General features: G+C 50.8%; 1 protein-coding gene across 18 annotated transcripts in view; it reads left to right on the top strand.

Moving 5' to 3' along the window:
- SLC8A1 (solute carrier family 8 (sodium/calcium exchanger), member 1) overlaps window positions 1-19,738 on the top strand; it is a 111,080-nt gene that overhangs the window by 84,856 nt on the left and 6,486 nt on the right. Inside the window, exons 2-8 of one of the 18 annotated variants that reach the window (XM_010562471.1) lie at window positions 10,379-10,485; window positions 13,137-13,157; window positions 13,967-13,984; window positions 14,469-14,492; window positions 14,761-14,829; window positions 15,668-15,798; window positions 16,975-17,074. In XM_010562471.1, the coding sequence (XP_010560773.1) occupies window positions 10,379-10,485; window positions 13,137-13,157; window positions 13,967-13,984; window positions 14,469-14,492; window positions 14,761-14,829; window positions 15,668-15,798; window positions 16,975-17,074 (470 nt within the window). Of the gene's footprint in view, window positions 1-10,378; window positions 10,495-10,827; window positions 10,984-11,873; window positions 11,897-13,136; window positions 13,158-13,966; window positions 13,985-14,089; window positions 14,105-14,346; window positions 14,377-14,468; window positions 14,493-14,760; window positions 14,830-15,667; window positions 15,799-16,974; window positions 17,079-17,472; window positions 17,478-19,738 lie in introns of all 18 variants that reach the window. The other 17 variants (XM_010562469.1, XM_010562473.1, XM_010562475.1 and 14 more) reach the window with 17 other exon arrangements.

Genomic DNA, 19,738 nt, shown 5'->3' with positions numbered 1-19,738 from the left:
TTGGACTTGCTTGAATCCCAATTTCTGATGATGAAGCCATGCTATTAGACATGAACCTGTTATTTTGCATGGTCGCCACTGCTTTGTTTAGTCAGCTTTAACTTAGCAAAGTTTGCTAAATGATTAACAGGGCTGCAGAAATGTAGTCTCTGCTGGCAGTTGCTTGTTGAAATTCATTTTGGGGAATGCCAAAGCCATTTCAATAAGAGTGATGTCTCTGGTTTGAGGAGCATTGTCATGGCAACTATGCCAGGTGCACACAGGGAAGAGCAACTTGTATTTATTTGAAAGGCTAGAGCAATTATTGTCATAAGGGAGGACCTGGCTGTAAAGAAAAGCTGCATGCGTATTTGGGTGCGTAGAGAAGCAAGAAGCGCTTGTATGAGTTTCCAGTTGCTTTCCTTGGGGAAAACGTGTATGAGGACAATGGGGGAGAAGGATGGGGGGTTGACCCAGAGTTCCTCTCCCACCCGAACTCCTTTGCGATTTTTATTTCTCATCGTGTTTGTTTTCCATTTCAAGTTTTCCAGCGGGGATTTCAAATCCAGCCTTGACCCCTTCTCAGCTCAGCACACGCCTCTTCCCTGCGACGCGCCACCCCCCCATCACCCAGGTCCCTGTGAACCAGAGCAAATCTTGCCAACGGAGCACGATGAAACATTGGAGCCGAGTGTCTGTCCCCTTCGTTACCCACCCGCATTACCCACAGACCTGACTGACCAGCCAGGCACAAGGAGAAAAATCCCAGAAAGGCAGAATGGGGGGAAATGCCAGGTTTTGACTCTGAACCCTGCAGGCTTAGAAATGGGATTTGCAGGGTTTTTGTACTGAGCAAGGATGTTGGGCTGGGCTGAGCCCTGGGCAGTCAACCCTTTGCCTGCAGCACAGGCTGAATTTTTAGGGACTAATGGCAGTTTTTAGCTGGCATGGGCAGGGTTGTGCAAAGCCAGGGGAGAATTTATTTCTGCTCTGTCAGCTTTCCTAGGTGCCTTAAGCAATTGCTGGTGGGGGTGGTTTTGATCAAATTCACATCAAATGTGTTTTCCCTCCTAGTTGTTGTCACTTGTATTGCACCGTTAGTGCATGCTGTCCTTGGTGATCCAGATACTGATCTAGATGGAGTCTCTCCTGTTTGGTGCCCCAGTGATTGATTCTGCCTCCAGCAGGCACTCTGGGAGCTATAAGGACTGTGGATGACCATTACTAGACATGCATGGCAGTGGGATTGGGGAAGAACAGCAAAGCACTGTTTTGACCTGGTGTTACTCCAGGGGGAAGGTCACACCTTCAGCTGTCCTGGGACAGTGAAACATTTAAGCATGACCACGGGCTCAGGCCCTGTTTTGGGGCAGATCAAGAGAGTGCCATGCATCTTTGCGTAGCTGGCCCCTTGCAAGATGTGACATTGGCAGATGACTGAAGAATTGCATTAGCCAGAGTGCAAAATTCACAGTCAGATCAGAGCAAACCTCGAGGATTCCCCAGAAAAGCATTTCTGGTCTGACAAATCCTGCCCAATATGGTCTTCCCAAGAGGAGAGTCAAGCAGCAATCAGTCTAGCATGTGAAATCATCTTACCTGGCAATCGTCACTCCTGAAAAGTGTTTTCTGAGGCACTAAGCATCAGCTGTGCCTCAGAAGCTATTCGAGCAACAACAGCTCTCAGTCCTCCTGTCTCTGCAAACCACCTCTCACATCTTGTATCTCCACAAGGCCAGGGAAGAACAGGCTGACTCCTTTTCCAGGATTTTCCTGGTAGTGATGCTCTGGAGCAGGCCAGTGTTATTTATTTGATCTGTATGTTGCCATTTAAATTCAATGCATCCTGAGGCCAGGGGAGCAGGTGGTTTATGCAGCCGTGGAAATGACAACACAGCCCTGTGGTCTTGCAAAGATTGATTCAGCAAGCCTTGGAGAAAGAGGTGGAGGGCAACCAAGAAAATAAGAGCAGCCAGATGAATTTTGGCTCCAGAGGTGGGGGGAGGATAGAGGGACCGGTTCCCCCTCCCTTTGTTTGCAGGTGTGCTCAGTCATGGGTTTGGTAGGCATTGGACGGTGCAGCCCCATGCAGACCTGGGCTCCTGGACCAGTAAAGCAAGCTGACACATCAGATCAGCTCACATCCACACTTCCCAAAGCACGCGTCAGGCTTAGCTTCAGGCGGGTTTTCCTTTGCCCTCCATGTCATGTTTGCAGCATGATGCAGGCAAAATTTTCATTAAGTACAGACATTTAATGTCAGCAAGACTTGGTTCAGCAAAGGACCCGCATGGGTGATTCATGGGACATCTTACAAAGACGGGATCCCATCAGCAGGGACAGAAACCCTAATGAACCCTCTCCTCTGTCAGAGACCACAGAGACCACAGAGACCTCTGTGTAACAGCTAAAATCATGTGTGACACAAGGTCGTTCACATGATCTGGCCCATTTCTGTGCATCTTCTGTCCCTCAGGAAGGTGTGTCCCTGCACTGGCTGAGCCAGCATCGCATTGACCTCTCGTGTGTCCCCTGCCAGACACGTCCCCTGTGGCTGGGACGAACACCTCCACCGCAGACCTGGGTGTCTTTCTGCACGTGAGGCTGTCGCCTCCTCACCATCATTTGCAATTTTGTTGTCAACTGGTAGAAGAAAAGCCTGATCTGCTCCTTTTCCATCCAGCAGCAAGACAACTTCCTTCCTCAAGTAGCTGTCAGAAATTTGAGCAATGAAGCTGCTAATTACATAAAAGCGCTCACTGGTGCCCTGGTTGGAAGAGTTGTGTGCTGCAGGGAGCAGCTACGTGTCTTTGCGTCTATAACAGCACAGACAGGGCCTCGAGCCCCTGCAGCCTCCAGGGAGGCTCGCCAAGCAGATAAGGACAGCCAGGGAGATGGAGAGCAAAGCGTAGTGAAGGCAGGGATGGGGAGAGAAAGAGCTGCCTAGGTCTTGGCGGTTGGCTCCAGCCCGCCATGCTCTGGGGTCTGGTTCAGACTCCTCGCTGTGGCCACAGCCAGTTTGCACGGCCCTGGCCGCTGGTTCTGGCGGTGCCCAGCCCCGATGATAATTTGGGAGCTTTCTTCCCTCCGGCACCTGATCCCCTGCAGCAGCCCGCTTGCCCCTCTGCACAGGCACTGCCCAGCGCTTACATGAGCTGCACAGGGCAGGGAGTCTCCCAAACCACATGCCCATCTCTCGTGGCAAGCTTTAACTTCAGCTAATTAAGTGACTGGCTGACAAGCAGATGTATGAGAAATCAAAGTGACAGCTTTCTGCGGGAGTCTGAGAACACGTACTGGAATGGGCAGCACCAATGGATGTGGCTTTGAAAGGTCACTTCCAGAATGTGCATCCCTTGCGGCTATTCTCTCGCCGCGATCGCTGACCCTCTGGGTGGGGAGTGCTTGGCTGTTGGGGGGTCAGGGCTGGCAGCACCGGGCTGAGGCAACAGGACTCCACTCCCGACTGCCTACCCTGGATGTTGCAACTATGAATCTGCAGTTGAAAGTCCTCCAAGCTATTCATGTCGTTCTCCTGGGTGATCAGTGGAAGCTGGATGGGTGACAAGCTGCATAAGCGCATTGTTCCCTCTATTCATTCAGGAATAAGTGTCTGTCTCTCCAGGCAACAACAGCGTGCCATGTTCTCATGGGCAAGCTAGTTACTGATGGCTATAGCAGTTGGTTGGTTGTGTGTTTAGAGATGATAATTTTCCTGGCCCACTGGAGACACCATTACTGGCTACGTGCACTACTTCTTAGCTATTCCAGCCCCAGCTTATTGGTGATCTGGGCACAATGATGCTTCCTTAGTTGCGAGATCCCTGATCTAGGTGCACAGCAGTGTTGAGGTGGACAACATCTCTAGATTTGAAGGTTTCTGGATTAGAAGGTCTCTGGTCCAACCTCTTCTTAGAGGGCCAACATCAAAGCTAAAGCAAGTTGCTCAGGCAAGCTTTGAACATCTCCAAGGATGGAGGTAGCTGACCTCATTCTCCCACTCAGAAAAAAAAAAAAGCAAGCAGTTTTTAAAAGGCATGACTACAGTTCTGAAGGAGAGCTAAGAGATACGTTGTGCAGCAATGAAAACCACTTTTCGCCATGCTGAATCTGAGCAGCAGCTCTGCTCCTGGAGATCTGGCCCTATCAAGAAGCGCCCTGCAGGATGTCCTATCCCTCACCATGTCCTGCCTGGATCTCTCTGGAGCTGATTGCTGATGCCCTGGAAACAGCAAGCTCCCTTGGTCCTTGCAGTTCTGGTCACTTGTCTGAGTCATGAGAGGGTTTTCTGCCATTTCACATAACTAAGCAGTACAATGTAGATTGGGAATGGCAGGATTTTTGTGAGTATATTGAGGATTTCCACTGATGCACCGTGACTGTGCAGATATTCAGGTTTGAAATGAATGCAAAGGTCCAAGTAGGTTGTCACCAGTCATTCCTGGTGCCATCCGATCCCACAAGAGAGAAAAGGCTAGTGGAGGTAGGAGAGCCGGGAGTCCCAGCTCCTTACACCTCTGCCCAGGGCTGCGCCCATCTTCTCATGTGGCCTTGGTCAAAAAAATACTTGTAGACAAATATTCCCCTGTTTGTCTCTGTTCTGCTCCTGTCACTCTGTGCTAGACTCTGCTAGCTTGTTACATATGTACCTGTCCCTGCACATGCATGAGATTGCTCACAGGGTGCCTTCCCCAGCTGGCATTTTTCTCTAAGCATTAGCTCTCTTCTTGCCCTGTCTTTGCCATTGTACAAAGCCAGTTTGCTTGCCCATTGACAGGGGACATTTGGCCCCGTCCTGCCAGTGCCATGTCCCTGCCAGGGTCACCTGCAGGCAGGCGTCTGGGTGCTCTCTCTTGCCCGTTCCAGAGGTGTGCCCAGAACATGCAGGTGGGCTGGCACACTTGTGCCAAGTACACATCACCTCCTAAGAGCAGCTGTTTGCTGTCCATGACACTGAGCTGGTATTAGCAATCACATCGCTCTCCCTGGCACATGGGATACCACTAATGCCAAAAGCTTACTCAGGCTCAAAGGGAAATGGGAGAAATCTGCAGAGCATAGCTAAATACATAGAAAGCTGGTCTGATTAGGAAACTCCTGAGACACAAATAGCTGGGGCCTGGGAGAGTATCAGTTGGAAATACTGTCTATACACCCGTCCTGCTCTGGTATCCTCCTACTCCAAGGTGCTCTTGGCAGTTGTCAGGAGAAGAGGCTGTGCTGGATGGCCCTTGGGTCCGATCAGGTATAGCAGTTCTTCCCTTGGTGCACCATCCTTAGAGCATCACCAGCCAAGAGAACTTTTCCATGGGCTATTGTAACTAAGGTTTGTGGGGGAATGCTCTGTTAAAAGACTTTTACAGTTCGAATGAAATAGCATGGTTTGAAATGAAAACTAAATCCTGATGGAGAGCATTGGGCTTGGAGCAAGGGCAGAGATTTGTATGCCATGGTCACAAACATACCATCCTTCTCTTGTTGTTGCTGGGTGTCAGCAAGAGGAGAAGAGCTGGAGCTGCAATTCTGCAAGACTTGTTTTATTCTTTGATTTCCGGTACATAGAAATGAAACTCATTCTCTCAGCAATTGCCTTGGGTACAGACTCAGGGAAGAGCAATTTCTGGCACAGAAATGCAGGCGGTTGGATGCACCATGGATACCATCAGCCATCATTCTAGAGCAGGGCTCTTTAGCTCAACACCAATAGAAAGAAAACCCCAGCAGCAGCAGTGGTTTCCTCCAAACTTGCCCCGTGGTGGCACTGGGGCTCCCTGCAGCAGGTAGGGAGGAAGGCAGGAGGAGTGCCAAGCCTGGTGGTTTAGGGCACACAGAGCCTGGCTCGGCAGAGGGACCTCTAGCCTCAGGCACCCAAATGTGTTGGAGAGATGCTCCAGAAATTGCTCTTTCCCACCTGCAGTGTGACCGAGGGACTAAGCAGGAAAAAAATATATTCCAGCTTTTTCAAGGGCTGTGGTGTTGCACAGTCATGGGATCTTGAGTGTTTGGCTTAAATACTCAGCTCCTGGGAATGTTAGATTATGGCAGAAACACCACTTTCGTCCCCAAGGATTTGAGGGACCTTTGTGAGGATTTGAGGGACAGCTTGGAAGCACCATCTAGATGGATCCCAGATTCACACAAGGTGAAGAAAATGTGTAATGGTTTAGAAGCTGATTTAATCTTCTGTTTTAATCTTCTGTTTTTTCCCTCTGCCTGATGGATTTGGGACTCGTGGTTTCTGGCCCTGCAGTGAGTCAGCAGTGGGGGTTTCAGGGTGCTATACAGTGTCCCTTTTGTTTTCTGTTTACACAAGCACTATCATGTCTTGTGCTGAAAGAACCCCTGAGCCACAGGAGAGAGAGACTTGAAATGCAAATTTCAGCACATACTTGCGCTGTCGGGACTCTGGATCTCGGCATACTTCATCCCGCTGTGTCCAGCTAGGGAAACCAAGGGGTGGATGTCTCAGCAGCCCACGTCGCTCCGTGAGCCTTAGCAAGCTGTCCTGGCTCTGACAGGCGCTCCTGGTCTGCCTCATTCCTGCCATGTCTTGTAATGCAAGAACATCAGCCTCACACAGCAACACGTGCCTCTGAAAAAGAGGACTGCGGGCAGTGGGCTTGCAAAACTGGACACTGAATGCAGCAGGAGCACAGGACTAGGCGAGGCCACCTAAAACACGGGCTGCAATCCACAGCCTGCACGGGCAGCCCCACGCTAGCTCAATGCTGCTCACATCGTCACAGCCTGCGCTACCCAGCAAATCTCTGCCTGGGAGAGGAGCGAGAAGCAGAGACCATGTCAGAGGGTCCAGCAAGAGCAGGGTGTCATCAGCGCGTGTCCTAGATTACTGTAGAAAGCAGTCCTTCCTCTAGCGCAGGATAAATGGTGCAGTTGCCTGATCGTCCTGTCCTCATTCTGCACTGATCAAACCCTGCCGCAATGCCCCCGTGCACGCAGGACCCGACGGAGGGGCTTTGCAGCAGGCAAAAGGCAGCGTGGTGGAGATCAGGCATGCTCTAAGAATAGCCTGTGTTATTTTCACATACCTGCTGTTTCTCAAACAGGTGTGATCTCAAACACTATTAGGAGGTAATCCTTTTCTCCAGGATTGCAGTCTCATTCCAGGGACAAATTTGCCTTAGCAATTCTTGCTGATTGGAGATTCATCCAGAGAGCGGGCTTGCCATTTGTTCCTCCTACCCTTTCTCCCAAAAACCTTGTACAGCAGAAACAGCAGCAGTGCACGTCTACCCGGCACAGAGCACTTGCTCACACCCTAGAAAGATCACTTGGAAAACTGCATAATAGCAGCACCTGCTGGCAGTGGCACTTTAAGCCTCGAGGCCGCATTATTGAAGGAATTCCTATTGGTTTTGGGTCTAAGCATTAGGAAGAGCTTTTTTAATTGGCACCCAGGTTTCTTTTTGTGAGAGAGAATTATTCCATGGGGCTTTGAGGAATGCCACATGTGGCAAGCTGGAGCACACCCATAGGAAGTTTACGGCTTGATACCTCTGCTGCCCTCAGAATTGATGAAGACAGCTTTTTTAATTAACTTTCCTGAGAAAGGCTTTTTTTTTTTCATACAGGGGGGCAGGGTGCAGTGTACATTTTAATGGGAGTTGTCAGGAAAATTATTGATTTTGTTAGTAATGTTTTTGAAATTGTGCCATTCTGTTAATTCTGTCAGGTCCTCTTTGATAGCTTGGCTAAGAGCATTTTTGCATCCTTCATTAGTTTTTTAATACACGATAATTTCCCCTAACTCATCAATGCAAAGCAAGATCAGCTGCATGCTTAGTAACCATTTTTCCTATGTACAAACCTATTGCAGCAATAATTATAAACAGAACAAATTATTACAGATATTCATTATAAAATACAATTACACTGAGCCATACTGCGTTGTTACACTTTTCACAGCCATCACTTGCTCTTGAGTAAATGGTTTCATTATAAGCATGAAGGGCAAACTTAATACACTTCTGACTCATAGCAAACAGCACAAGAAATCATCCTGGCTGTTCCTCCAAGTGCTTGGCGGTGTTTGCTCTGAATGAGAATAAAATGTCGACTCTGCTGCCAAATACTTGTCAGCTTAACAGAGGGGTTCTGGGTGGCAGTACAGACGTGCAAGGAGGGGAGAAAGCCAGAAATTATGGCAGCATGGCCTGAATTTGACTCCCCTAGAGCGTGGCTTTCTTCCATGTTTATGGGTTTGCAGTGCTAAGACCTGCCAGGAACAGCAGATCCTTCTTGATCATATATTGGAGCAGCCTCGGGGCTGCTCCAACTTGTGCTGGCTGTGTGTGGAAAGCGCAGAGCAGCCAGGGATGGGGCAAGAGGTGTTTCTTCAAAGGATGGGACAGACAGGCTTGGGCAGGGGGAGACCGACTGGGAAGCTTGTTTAAGCAAGAGCATTCACAGAAGGACAGTGCCGTCAAGCATGGGGAAAAAGCAAACCCAGCCAGGAGATCGGCAGCAAGCAGGGGGCTGCAGACAGTCACTGCATTGCCTTTTTATTTCTTGTTGTTATTGCCTTCTTATTTCTTGACCTGGCAGCAATGCCACACGCGCGTAACAGTGAGCAGGGCACTCTGGGCAGGAGCAGGGGCTGCTGGATTTCTGCCCCCCCATCTTGTCTTTGCAAGGGCTTTGCACTGTAGGAAAGACCATAGTAGTCCCCCCCCACAATGCACTAGCCCCTTGTACCCCAGGGGTTTGGTCACCTTCTGGTGAGCAGCTTTCAGCTGGGTGTTTCTCAGCTACTTACATGAATCCCTGAAAAGAGCTGGGAAGCTTCTTCCATGCTAATTTTTTCCCCGGTGAAGCAATTCGTTCACTCAATTTTCACTCTACTGGGTGCCTCAAGAAACAAATCTCTCTGCTGGTGGCCACAGCCTCCTGCAAGGCTTTTGCTCTTTGTGGTGCGTGCTTTGTGGCTGTGCTCTGAGCAGGGGCTGTGCCTTTGGACCTGCCCTGCTGATGCCGCAAGGGGTAAATTCGGCAACCCCGGGTGTCGTGGCTTAACCCTAGCCAGTAACTAAGCACCACACAGCCGCTCACTCATTTCCCCCCCACACCCAGTGGGATGGGGGAGAGAATCAGGAAAAAAAAGTAAAACTCGTGGGTTGAGATAAGAACGGTTTAATAGAACAGAAAAGAAGAAACTAATAATGATAATGATAACACTAATAAAATGACAATAGTAATAATAAAAGGATTGAAATATACAAGTGATGCACAACGTAATTGCTCACCACGCGCTGACCAACGCCCAGTTAGTCCCCAAGCAGCAATTCCCCCAGTCCCACTGCCCCCAGTTTATATACTGGGCATGATGTCACATGCTATGGAATATCCCTTTGGCCAGTTTGGGTCAGCCATCCAGGCTGTGTCCCCTCCCAACTTCTTGTGCCCCTCCAGCTTTCTCACTGGCTGGGCATGAGAAGCTGAAAATCCTTGACTTTTAGTATAAACACTACTTAGCAACAACTGAAAACATCCATGTGCTATCAACATTCTTCTCATCCTGAACTCAAAAACATAGCGCTATACCAGCTACTAGGAAGAAAATTAACCCTATCCCAGCTGAAACCAGGACACTGAACCATGTGAGAAAAAGACTTGCTGCAGAACTCTCAAACAGGAGAGAACCAAACCTTCAGAGCTTGGGGAAGGATGTGCTGGTTGCAAAGGAAAATAAAAATGTCAAATCTCACCACGAGTGAAGCTTTCCTGCCCTAACCAGAAAGACTGTCTTTCCCTTATGTTCCCTCCACGGAAAAAGTCCTAACTCCAGCATCCCTTTTGAACTTCTGAATTGGAGCCTCCAAAGCCCAAACCGAGCAGCTGATCATGATGTTGAGCACGGATCTGCTGTGCCTGGCAAGACAGAGCCTCGTCCGTGCGCAGGGGCTGGTTTAAGCAGCACATCATGCTTTCAGGGGCTTGGTCCATGCTGGTTCCCAGTGCTCGTGTCGCCGGGAGCCTGTGCAGTGTGTACAACCTGTCAGGGGGCTGTTCTGTACCCTGGGCTTTTGGAAAGGGAAGGGATGTGTCTCGCTGCCCCCAGGCCGAGGCATCTCTGGAGGAGGCTGATCCAGGCTGCGTCATGTCCAGCCGTGGCCTCTGGCCATGCCAGCGAGGATGGTACCCTGTGAGCTGCTGGTGCTCTGTCCCTGTGGTCCGTGCTCATCCTGAGGCAGGCTGGGCCCATCAGCTCCTGCCCTTCGCTTTCAGCTGTGCTGCCCCTCCAGCCTGTGCTACCAAACCCACTGTTTCCTGTCCGCAGCCCCCTTTCCTGCCATTTCCACCCTCCTCTTCCTCTCCCTGTCTCCCCTCCTCCCTTTTCCGCCCTTACTCTTCAATCTCTATTTCTTCTTCTCTGTTCCAGCAAAACGATATCAATCAAGGTGATAGATGATGAGGAGTATGAGAAAAACAAGACCTTCTACCTAGAGATCGGGGAGCCCCGGCTTGTGGAGATGAGTGAGAAGAAAGGTGGGGGACGTGCTCCAGGGCTGAGCCCAGCCTGTGTGTCCCTGTCTGGCTCACTCATGCCTGGCACCTGCAACACCACGCTCACATCCCCAACGCCTATGGAAAAGGGCAGGAGCGAGGACACTTCCCACCCCTCCCGAAGTCAGCCTTTCCCCAGCCCGCCGAGGTCCAACGCCAGCCGGGCGGTGGGGATGCTCCTGCCCTTCCCCATACGCCCCAGGAGGGATGTGCAGCCGCTTCCCCCCACCCGACCATCTCCGGCACCACGGCACCTGGGCGGACGTGAACTGCATGCGTGTGTGATGCCAATCATGTGTTTGCCTTTGTCTTGTGTTCCCACAGGAAATTCATTACCCTTAGAGTACTTGACCGTGAGGAGTATGAGAAAGAGTGCAGTTTCTTCCTTGTGCTTGGGGACCCGGTGTGGCTACGACGAGGAGTGAAAGGTGTGAGAGTAAAACCAGACCAGCTCTTGAGACGCTGCCGTCCGCTTTCTCTGTGTCTCCCTACTCTCACACTCCTTTCTCCTCGCACTTTGGCTCCCGGCCGTTTTGCCCTCCCTCCTTCAAAGCTTGGCCACTGCACCTTTTTGCTCTGTTTTCTTTCCTCTTTCATTTGGGGAGGACTGTCTCACTCACAAGGGCCCCCCGGGAGCAAGGCACGCTCCCAGGAGGGCTCTGGAGCACCCACGCAGGGGACGATGAGCATCGCCAGCCCCCAGAGACATTTTGGGAGCGCTGCCCTGCCGCGTCGCAGCTAGACCTTCATTTAATTGAGTAGAAAATTCAGTCTCGAGAAGAAAAAAGGCAATGCTGCATCATTTCTATCAGAAGATAAAATAGCCTTCGCTTGAAATAAAATGCATGGCCAGAGCAGTAATTTTAGCCTTTTTATACTGGCACTAGTCTCTGAAAATAGCTGAGAATCACGGCACCAGCAGGTAATACTGTAAGATGCAATCAGTCTAGGAGAAATCAGGTTATGCTCAAATAAAGTTTCATGGCTCTGCAGTGGATAATAGCTTCTCATAGGAATAATAAAAACAATTGCCTCTTTCATCACATTTCTAAACCAACTGCAAACCTCCCCAAAAAGACAGAGTTCACTTATTTTTCCATGCATCTGTTTCTGCTACGAAATTAAGTGAAAATTAATGGCAACAGCTAATTCTGCGCAGTATTGGTGGCTGAGCAAGAAGCAGTTTTAGAGTTACTTAAGATAATTAGTTGCCCTACAAGAGACCCTTATTAAACCCTTTGTAAAAAGTTGGCAGCAGCATTTGGTCTGTCTGCCTTGGAGCTGCTTTCTAATTTCTGGGACATAAGCTCTCCCTTCAGCAGGCATGGGGTTGTAATACATTATTTGTTCAGGACAGAGAGGGCCCCCAGCGGTCCCCATGCTGAGTGGGGACGTGCTGCTGCATTTCAGGCTAAAAACGCAGCCGGCAGCGATGCCACGTTCCCCTTCAGCGCTGGTGCCGTCTAGGTCAGCTGCATTGTCCCCTGCCTCAGGTTTCCTGCTGGTTTATGTGACTAGCTAGCAGAAGCAAGGCTAAAAAATCAGACACGCTGGCATGGCCCAGGCTCTGCAGGTGGGATTCGTATCATTAAATGGTGCCAGTGGCATCTATGGAGCATAGCCAGTGTTGCCAAGGATAAAGTGACACATGGACAACTCAACTCGGCAGCTCCGGATTTGCCTAGCTTCACAGGGACCAGCGTGGGCTCAGCCTTGTGAGCCTGGCAAGAGCAAACACGCTTTCCAGGCCCCAGTTTTGAGAATCATGGTACCAGCTCATGAGATCCCAGCTGAAATTTTTAATTAAAAATAGAAGGAAAAGGAAAGAAAGTTCGTCATCCTCCTGGTCACAAAGATAACTGAGGAAACCCAGGGGAAGCTCAGCTTTGCAAACTCACTAGCTGGAAGGCAAGTCAAGATTTTAAAGGATGCTAGTTGCTGCTTTGGCCATGCAATGTTTTTTGTACTTGGTTTTGTATGAAAGGCAGCAAGGCAGGGCGAGCTGTGTGCTCAGCACCCTGGAGACAAGAGCATCTCTGAAATGTCACCCTTAGGCCATGTAGCCATGGTGAGGTCCACACCTCAGAGGCCAGAGACCCACCAGTGCCCTAAGGGAGAGGCTTTTTCTTCTGTTTTGGAGACCTAAAAAGTTGAGCGACAAGATCCTTGAGCCAAGCCTTGCCACAGACTTTTCTTCTCTCATTATATACGCCAGAAGCACAGCTGCCTGGTTGGAGCTATCGCTCCCCATTAGGAAGCTGGAGGAGGTCAAAGCCAGTAGCCGCTGCACATGGGACATCTTGTGTCCTCCCCCAGGGCAGAACTGCCTCTGAGACCAATGGAAGATCTTGCACATACAATTCAAAGGGGAAAAATGAATTTTTGGCGTGTGCCTTTTAATCACATATCCACCCGATGTTTGCAATAGTTTTTATTTTAAATCCACAATCCCATGAAACATTTCTGTTCCTTTATTTTTAGTGCCTTTCTCTCAACACTAATGGTATCCTGCAGCTTTACAGATCTGAAATCTCTGCCCTGGGATCTGGAGTCTTTCTGTGGATATCCCTTTTGATTTCATTATTCATTTACTTTTCTTCTTCTGTGTTTGTCTCTGTCTGTCTCCTTCACAGCCCTGTTGTTGAATGAGCTTGGTAAGCGCGCATTTGTTTTTCTTTTACATTTTTCCAGTTTGTCTGCGTATTTTCGGAGACAATTGATTTTGCTTGACATTTTTCTTTGTTCACAACATTCTCTTTTAGGGTGGTCAGCACTACTTAAGTAAGCTCAGGTATCTAATGCCACATCTTTCCTTGGAGTAAAGCCCCAAAGTCACTAAAGTTAATGAGCGGTAACCTGCTGTGGCGAGGAGCATTTTTCGGGAGTGGCGTTGTTACAGCCATAGTAAACCCGCCGACACCCCGAGCTACAAACCTGCGCCGTGCAAATTAACCCATAGCCTTTTACACTGGCATGGCAGAAACAGGATTGCCTGATGACTTCTTAGGGATGCTTGTGGCTGGACAGGAAAGTTGGCCGATCCTTTCTGAAGAGACGATGCAAACTTTGCCTCCAGTCTTGGGGAGATTTAGAGCCCACCCAGCCTCTGAATTTCTTTGCTGGCCATCCCCAGGATAGGGCGGCCAGGGAGGGAAGCAAAGCTGCCCTCAGTCCCCGCAATACCCGCAGACCCAGGGCAGGCTCGCACTGGTTTTGCCCACTCCGCAGCATATATTGGGTACTTGGGGGTGGCAGCTTACAGGTGTGGGTTGAAAAGCCTGTGTTCAGGTCTCCCCGCACTATCCCTGGGGCGCGTGTCGGGGAGCAGCCCCCCCATGTCCGCAGTCCCTGGCCGTGGGGCAGGGAAGGACCACTACGTCCCTGCGGGCTGCAGGGTGTCCGTGTTGCTGTGCTGATGCTAATCCTCTCTCTCTCTCTCTCTCTCATTTTTGGTTTCATCTAGGTGGCTTCACCATCACAGGTATGGATTTCTGCTCTCCCCCCCCCCCTTCCCTCCTTTTAATGGCCAAATGCTCACCCCGCTCTTTCCTCTTGGTTTCCTCTTTGCTTTTGTTCTGTCCTGGAGGGAAACTCTGGAAGGGTAAGAAGGCACCGTGCCGCGGCCCCACGTCCCCAGCCAGTCACACTAACGCCGTGTCCTCTCACAGAGTGCTCTGCCTGCCGCACACACCTAACCCCCACCTCGGGGGGGGTCAGCCGTCACCCCTGAAGCAACAGGCAGGCCCCCCCCCCATCTCTTGGAGCAGGGGGCTTTCTCCACTTGATCCAGCCTTCCCCTCCCCGCACAGAAGGTGTGCACGGGGCTCTGCACGGCACGGGGAGCTTGTCCTCGCTTCCCAGGCTGCGGCCAGGGCGCCCGAGCACTGCGGGAGGTGTGGGACCCCACAGCTGTTTCAGGCACGCAGCCCGTGGTTTGCTCATCCTTCACCCATCACTAGGCTGAGCGCTGCAGGGGAAGAAGGTCCCGGGTCCCGCATGTTGCAAAGCAGCCCCTTGGGAGCCCTGGAAACAATAGTTCAGACTAAGGAGGCTCTGGCCGTGAGGCCAGTCCCTTGGACCAGCAGGAGGAGAAGGGCTTTCCCACAGTGTGGTGCCACCCGTGCAGATGAGAGGCAGCCGTCAAGGGAGCAACGCTAACCATGTGTGAAGTAGGAGTAGAGCTTACTAACTGCACAGCGGCGGTTTGCACGGGGCATACAGTCCCTCCTGCTGATCTCCTACTGATCGCTTTGATAGGCAAACCTGTCTTCAGGAAGGTCCAGGCTAGAGATCATCCTCTTCCTTGCACCGTGGTCACCATCCGAGGTACCGGCAGCGTGACGCACGAGGGCCGCGGCGGTCTAACACGGACTGACTGGGGTGTTTGCCTACTGACAGTTTAACTCATGTCTCCAGTGAATCCAGCCCTTTTTAGCACTGATGCCGCGCTCGTCCCTGGGGCGGGCTGGAACAGAGCTCAGTGGGGGTCTGCAGTGACAAAAGCCGTGCTGCCAGGGGTCCCCGTGCCCCAAAGGTTGCATGGATGCCAGTGGTGGTGCAGACCTGCTCCGTTGCTCTGCAGCCCCTCCACTGCCTCCTCTCACAGGGTTTGGGGCCCAGCCATGCCCTGTGGATAGCTCCTTGCACCTGTATGTCTCCAGCCCCACCATCACAGCAGGAGTTTCATGCTGTCCAGCTGTCGGCCCCTTCCCCAAGGTAAAGGCCTGCTCGGAAGGAGGCAGAGCCAAGATTTCATACCCATCTCAGCCCTGGGGCTGCTGGCAGCTCTCTTTGGTTGTAACAGATAGAAATGTCCTGACCATGCACCAGTGCAGACCTGGAGACCTGGGAAACAGTGCAGCTCTAGGGATGCTCTGTCCCCTCCCAGCATCCCTGTAGGAGAGGCAGCAGGTACCAGGCGATAAGCTGTTTCCCAGCCCTGAAGGTGAACTGGACTTCTTTTGAGGTTGGACGAGTTGCAGACCTCTTGCAAGCATTTCCCAGCAAAACTACCTTGTCTATTGCTCCATGACCTCCTCCTTCTCAGCTGCTCTGTCGCTCACGCTCCCACCCAGAGGCTTCCTGACCTCCCCCTCTGATGGGAAGCCAGCTCCAGAGAGTGACCAGCCGGGCCTGGCTCACCGATGGGCTCTTTGCTTTGCAGAGGAGGATGAAGAAAAGCAGCCACTGACCAGCAAGGAGGAGGAAGAGCGTCGAATCGCCGAGTTGGGGCGCCCAGTCCTGGGGGAGCACACCAAGCTCGAAGTCATCATTGAGGAATCCTACGAGTTCAAGGTACTGTCCACATCCCCTGTCCTTGTTTTTCTTCTCCAGCTGGGGACCCTCCTTTTGCATTTGCACGGCATTGGCAAGCACACGCTGATGGTATTGCAGCAAAATGAGGCAGCTCCTGGCATCACAAGGTCTCAGAGCAGGAGCGAGGGACGCTTTGAAAGGTAGCTGAGCCAAGGCATGATGAAAGGGTGAGGGTCACTCCAGTGAGATGGCTGTGGGTTAAAACGCACTCTGCATCCTCATTAGCCTGGCCATTAGCCCACAGCCATGGTCCTTGGGGGATGATCCCAGCCTTCCTGTCCCATTCACAGACTGTGGTTATTATTATACAAGCACATCAGTCTGGTGAGCCTAAGAGTTGACAGGGCTCCAAAATGCTGCACGTTGCTTTAAAATATAACCTTGTCCTCACAGTGGTGTGCTACACCCAGGTCCTACTTACAGGCGGTCTTGAGTGAGCCCCGAGCCTGGGACTCCCAGCGCGAAGGGCTGATACCCTAAATGCAAGTAGTGGCTGTGAAGCTAAGCTGCCATGAATGCGTGTGCCAGACCAAGAGCTGAAAACTGGCCATTGCATTATCTTTTCCATTTTTCTGCAGTACAAAAAATAACAGACCGCCCTCACTGTGTCGCGGCGGTGGCTGCCTCCCTCCCTTGGTTTCACTGCCCACCGTCAGCGTGTGCCTGAGGCATCCCAGCGGGAGGGCAGCCCTCAGGCTGCCTGCCCAGGAACGTTGCCTACCCACTGCTGCCACAGCACCTTCCCTGCTGGCACTGAGCTCCAGCTCCTGGGCGGCACAGGGAGGTGGAGCCCAGCTCTACAACTGGGCCTTGATCAAGTTCCAGAGAGTGCTTTGAAGCAGTCCAGTAAAAATTCTTCCCAAGGCGTTGGGAACGACAGGAGCTGTGGCACCTCAGCACTATTTGCTGTTAAACCTCCACTGAGATGGTGCAAACTCCCATCATGAGCAGGTTTCAAAAGGTCTTTTTGAGCAGCAGCAAGGGGAATTGCAAGTACTTACATTTGCTTTCACTGCTGGGGCTCTTGACCTGAGCTTAAAATCTGCTAAGCTCTTTCCATAAGTGCATGGCTGTAAGCACTAGTGCCAGTGGATTTTAGCCCAGCATCTCCAGCCCGATAGCCCCTAATTCTCGCCTCTGCATCTCCATCCACAGAACACAGTGGACAAGCTCATTAAGAAGACGAACCTGGCCCTGGTGGTTGGCACAAACAGCTGGAGGGAGCAGTTTATTGAGGCTATTACTGTCAGCGCAGGTGAGTTTGGACCACAGCTCCAGTTGAATTACCATCAGCCTCGCTCGTGTCTTGGCTTGGCTGTATCAGTAATACAGACCGTAGTGGAGCAGCAGGAGGCAAAACGAGTGGCAGAGTTATTTACAGTGCCTGCATAAATAAGACAGCTGATTAAACCCTTTCGTGAGAGCACCTTGTCTGATGTGTAGGAAACCTCCTGCACTGTGTGTCTCTAGCACCCGGCAGAGAAACACCCTGGCTGTTACCAGATGGCAGAGGGGAAAAGTCATTTCAGTGAGAGAGATTTGGGAGGTCAACAGTGTGTAAATTCAGAGTGGCATAAATGATGCTGGAGTGAAGCAGCAGTGCTCCCCATCCCTGGTGCTCCCCGTACTGCTGTGATGAGGACAATGCGGTAGCGAGGGTGCCAAGCCCTGAAGACAGCCGCCGAGCCACCCTCTCTGTCGGCCAAAATTTGTCCTTGACCCCCTGCTTTCAGGAGCTCCTGCTGCTCCAGACAGCTGTGGCTGGAGGTAATTAATGGCTCAGCACCCCAAGAGCTGTAGCAGCACATGATATCTGTGGTCATATCAGATCATATTTGATCATATCCTTCTTCTCTTGGACAATTGCCTTTCCCCCAGAAATGCCCTGTTCTACTGTTTTCACAGGCACCAGTGCCACGTTTACCAGTATGCCCAGTATAGGATACATCAGCATTGCCACATCTGTGGAAGGTTAAAGAAAGGTGGTCTCCTCCAGATGTGGTTCTAACAGCTGGAGACACTATAACTCACTGGCTAGATGTTACCACCTCACAGCCCAGCAGCTTGGGCTGTGTGTGTGCAGGCATTAGGGCAAAATCAACCAGCTTAAATTAAATCACTGGGGAAGGCAATTTGAGCTCATCTGGCTAATTGTGCATTGAAATGCGTGGGGGAACATTCACACTTCCTACCTCGAGCTCTGCTGTACAGGGTAATCTCTGCCCAGCACAAAGTAATTAAAAGTGATTGCCGTACCATTTATTCTCTGCCTCTGAAAATGAGGATAGGACATTGTGCAGCAGCTATCTCCTCAAATTGTGATCCCTCCTCTTGTAGCATAGCTATTCTTAGAGCCTCCAGCCAAGAGCCTTCCATTATTTTGGATACAGCATGAACATATCATGCAAGACAATCCTTGCTGCAGGTTTTGTAGCTAATACAACTAAACTAATCTATGCCAGAATCAATTATTAAATTGCATCCCATATTAAAGCAAAGATAATCACTGGTACTTGGATCCCATCTCTGTGACACAGGTAAAGACTGCAGTTATGTGAAAGCCCCATTGCCACCGTGTCTTGAATATACAGCCACCATCAGTGCTAACAGGACGATTAACAAACATTTAATAAATGTGGCATATTTTGGTGGACATGAGCTGTCCCTTGCAGATGGGGAACAGTAGTTTGTCTCTGAGCTCTGGACCTGCTTTTTTGCCAGGATTTAGCTCCTCAAGCTTTGTGCCAGGCAAGTTAAAATGCCTCAAACACTGGAGTTTGGGTTTGAGTTTTCCCCTGCAGCCCACCATGGAGCACAGGTGAAAGTCACACACTGCCACTTCAAAATGTAATATCCCAGCTGAGAAAAGACACACTAAACGCCCATTTCCCACCCAGTGAGCAACCAGCAGCAGTGTTGGCATGCTGAGCGATGGAGCAGCAGGAGGTCAGGTCTGTGGAAGGGCAGTGCAGGTGCGGGCAAGACTGTGCCACACCATGCCGTGCCATCCTGCGCTGTCCGCAGGGCTGAGCTGGAGCCTCTCACCCATAGCTGCCTTTGGGGTGCACCCAACAGCCCATAAAGTTTCTTCCACAGCAAAAACATCCTGGGGTTTGTGAGCCTGTTCCTGAATGCACCCCGGGGTCACCATCCGACCTCACTCTGCGTTTCAAGTCACCTTCACAGGATCTGGTCAGCTCTTCAAAAGAGAGACGTTATTGCTGCTTAATAAAATGATAGACAGATCTGGATGAGTGTTATGACAGTGGCACTCATGTTCACTTTTCAGTCTGTTTTATCATCTCCATAAAGGTTTAGATCCATGACAGTACTGCTGCCATGCAGCTTGGGAGAGAAAATACCTGCTGCAAAATTACAGTGTGAGCACAGCACAGTGTATCCTGCCAGTACCAGCCTTTGTGCAACGAGCAAAACAATGAGGCTAGCATAGGCTTCCCAGGTTAAAAAACTGTTCCTTATCTTCACAGCAATGCACAGGAATAGGGTATTTATATCTGCCAAAATAATAACACCATGCCACGGATTAGCTACTGGTTCTGCCATAGTGAGTTTGAAGCTTTAAAGCCAAGCAACGCAGAATTTTCCATCAAGTTTTTGTAGAGACATGAAGTTTCCCATTGCCTCTATCGTATGTTTGGTCTTGATCTGCAAAGGTGCTTTGAAGACAAACGATGTGTGCAAAGTTGCACCCCAACAGGGTGCCGGGTAGGACTTTTCCCTGGTTCGTCATGGCTTTATTTAGCCAAATATTGAAAACCTCCAAAGACGATGTCCATCAGCCAGGGTACATGTCCCAGGGCTGCACCACCCTCCTGAAGGAGATGTTTCTCCTGATGTTACGACCCAAGTTGCAGTCTGTGGCCGTTGCCCCTTGTATCACTTGTCAGTGCAGAGGCGA

This window comes from Haliaeetus leucocephalus, unplaced genomic scaffold (assembly GCF_000737465.1).
Source record: "Haliaeetus leucocephalus isolate CR32 unplaced genomic scaffold, Haliaeetus_leucocephalus-4.0 Scaffold160, whole genome shotgun sequence".
Taxonomy (NCBI): Eukaryota; Metazoa; Chordata; class Aves; order Accipitriformes; family Accipitridae; genus Haliaeetus; species Haliaeetus leucocephalus.
This window is presented reverse-complemented; position numbering and strand designations above follow the sequence as displayed.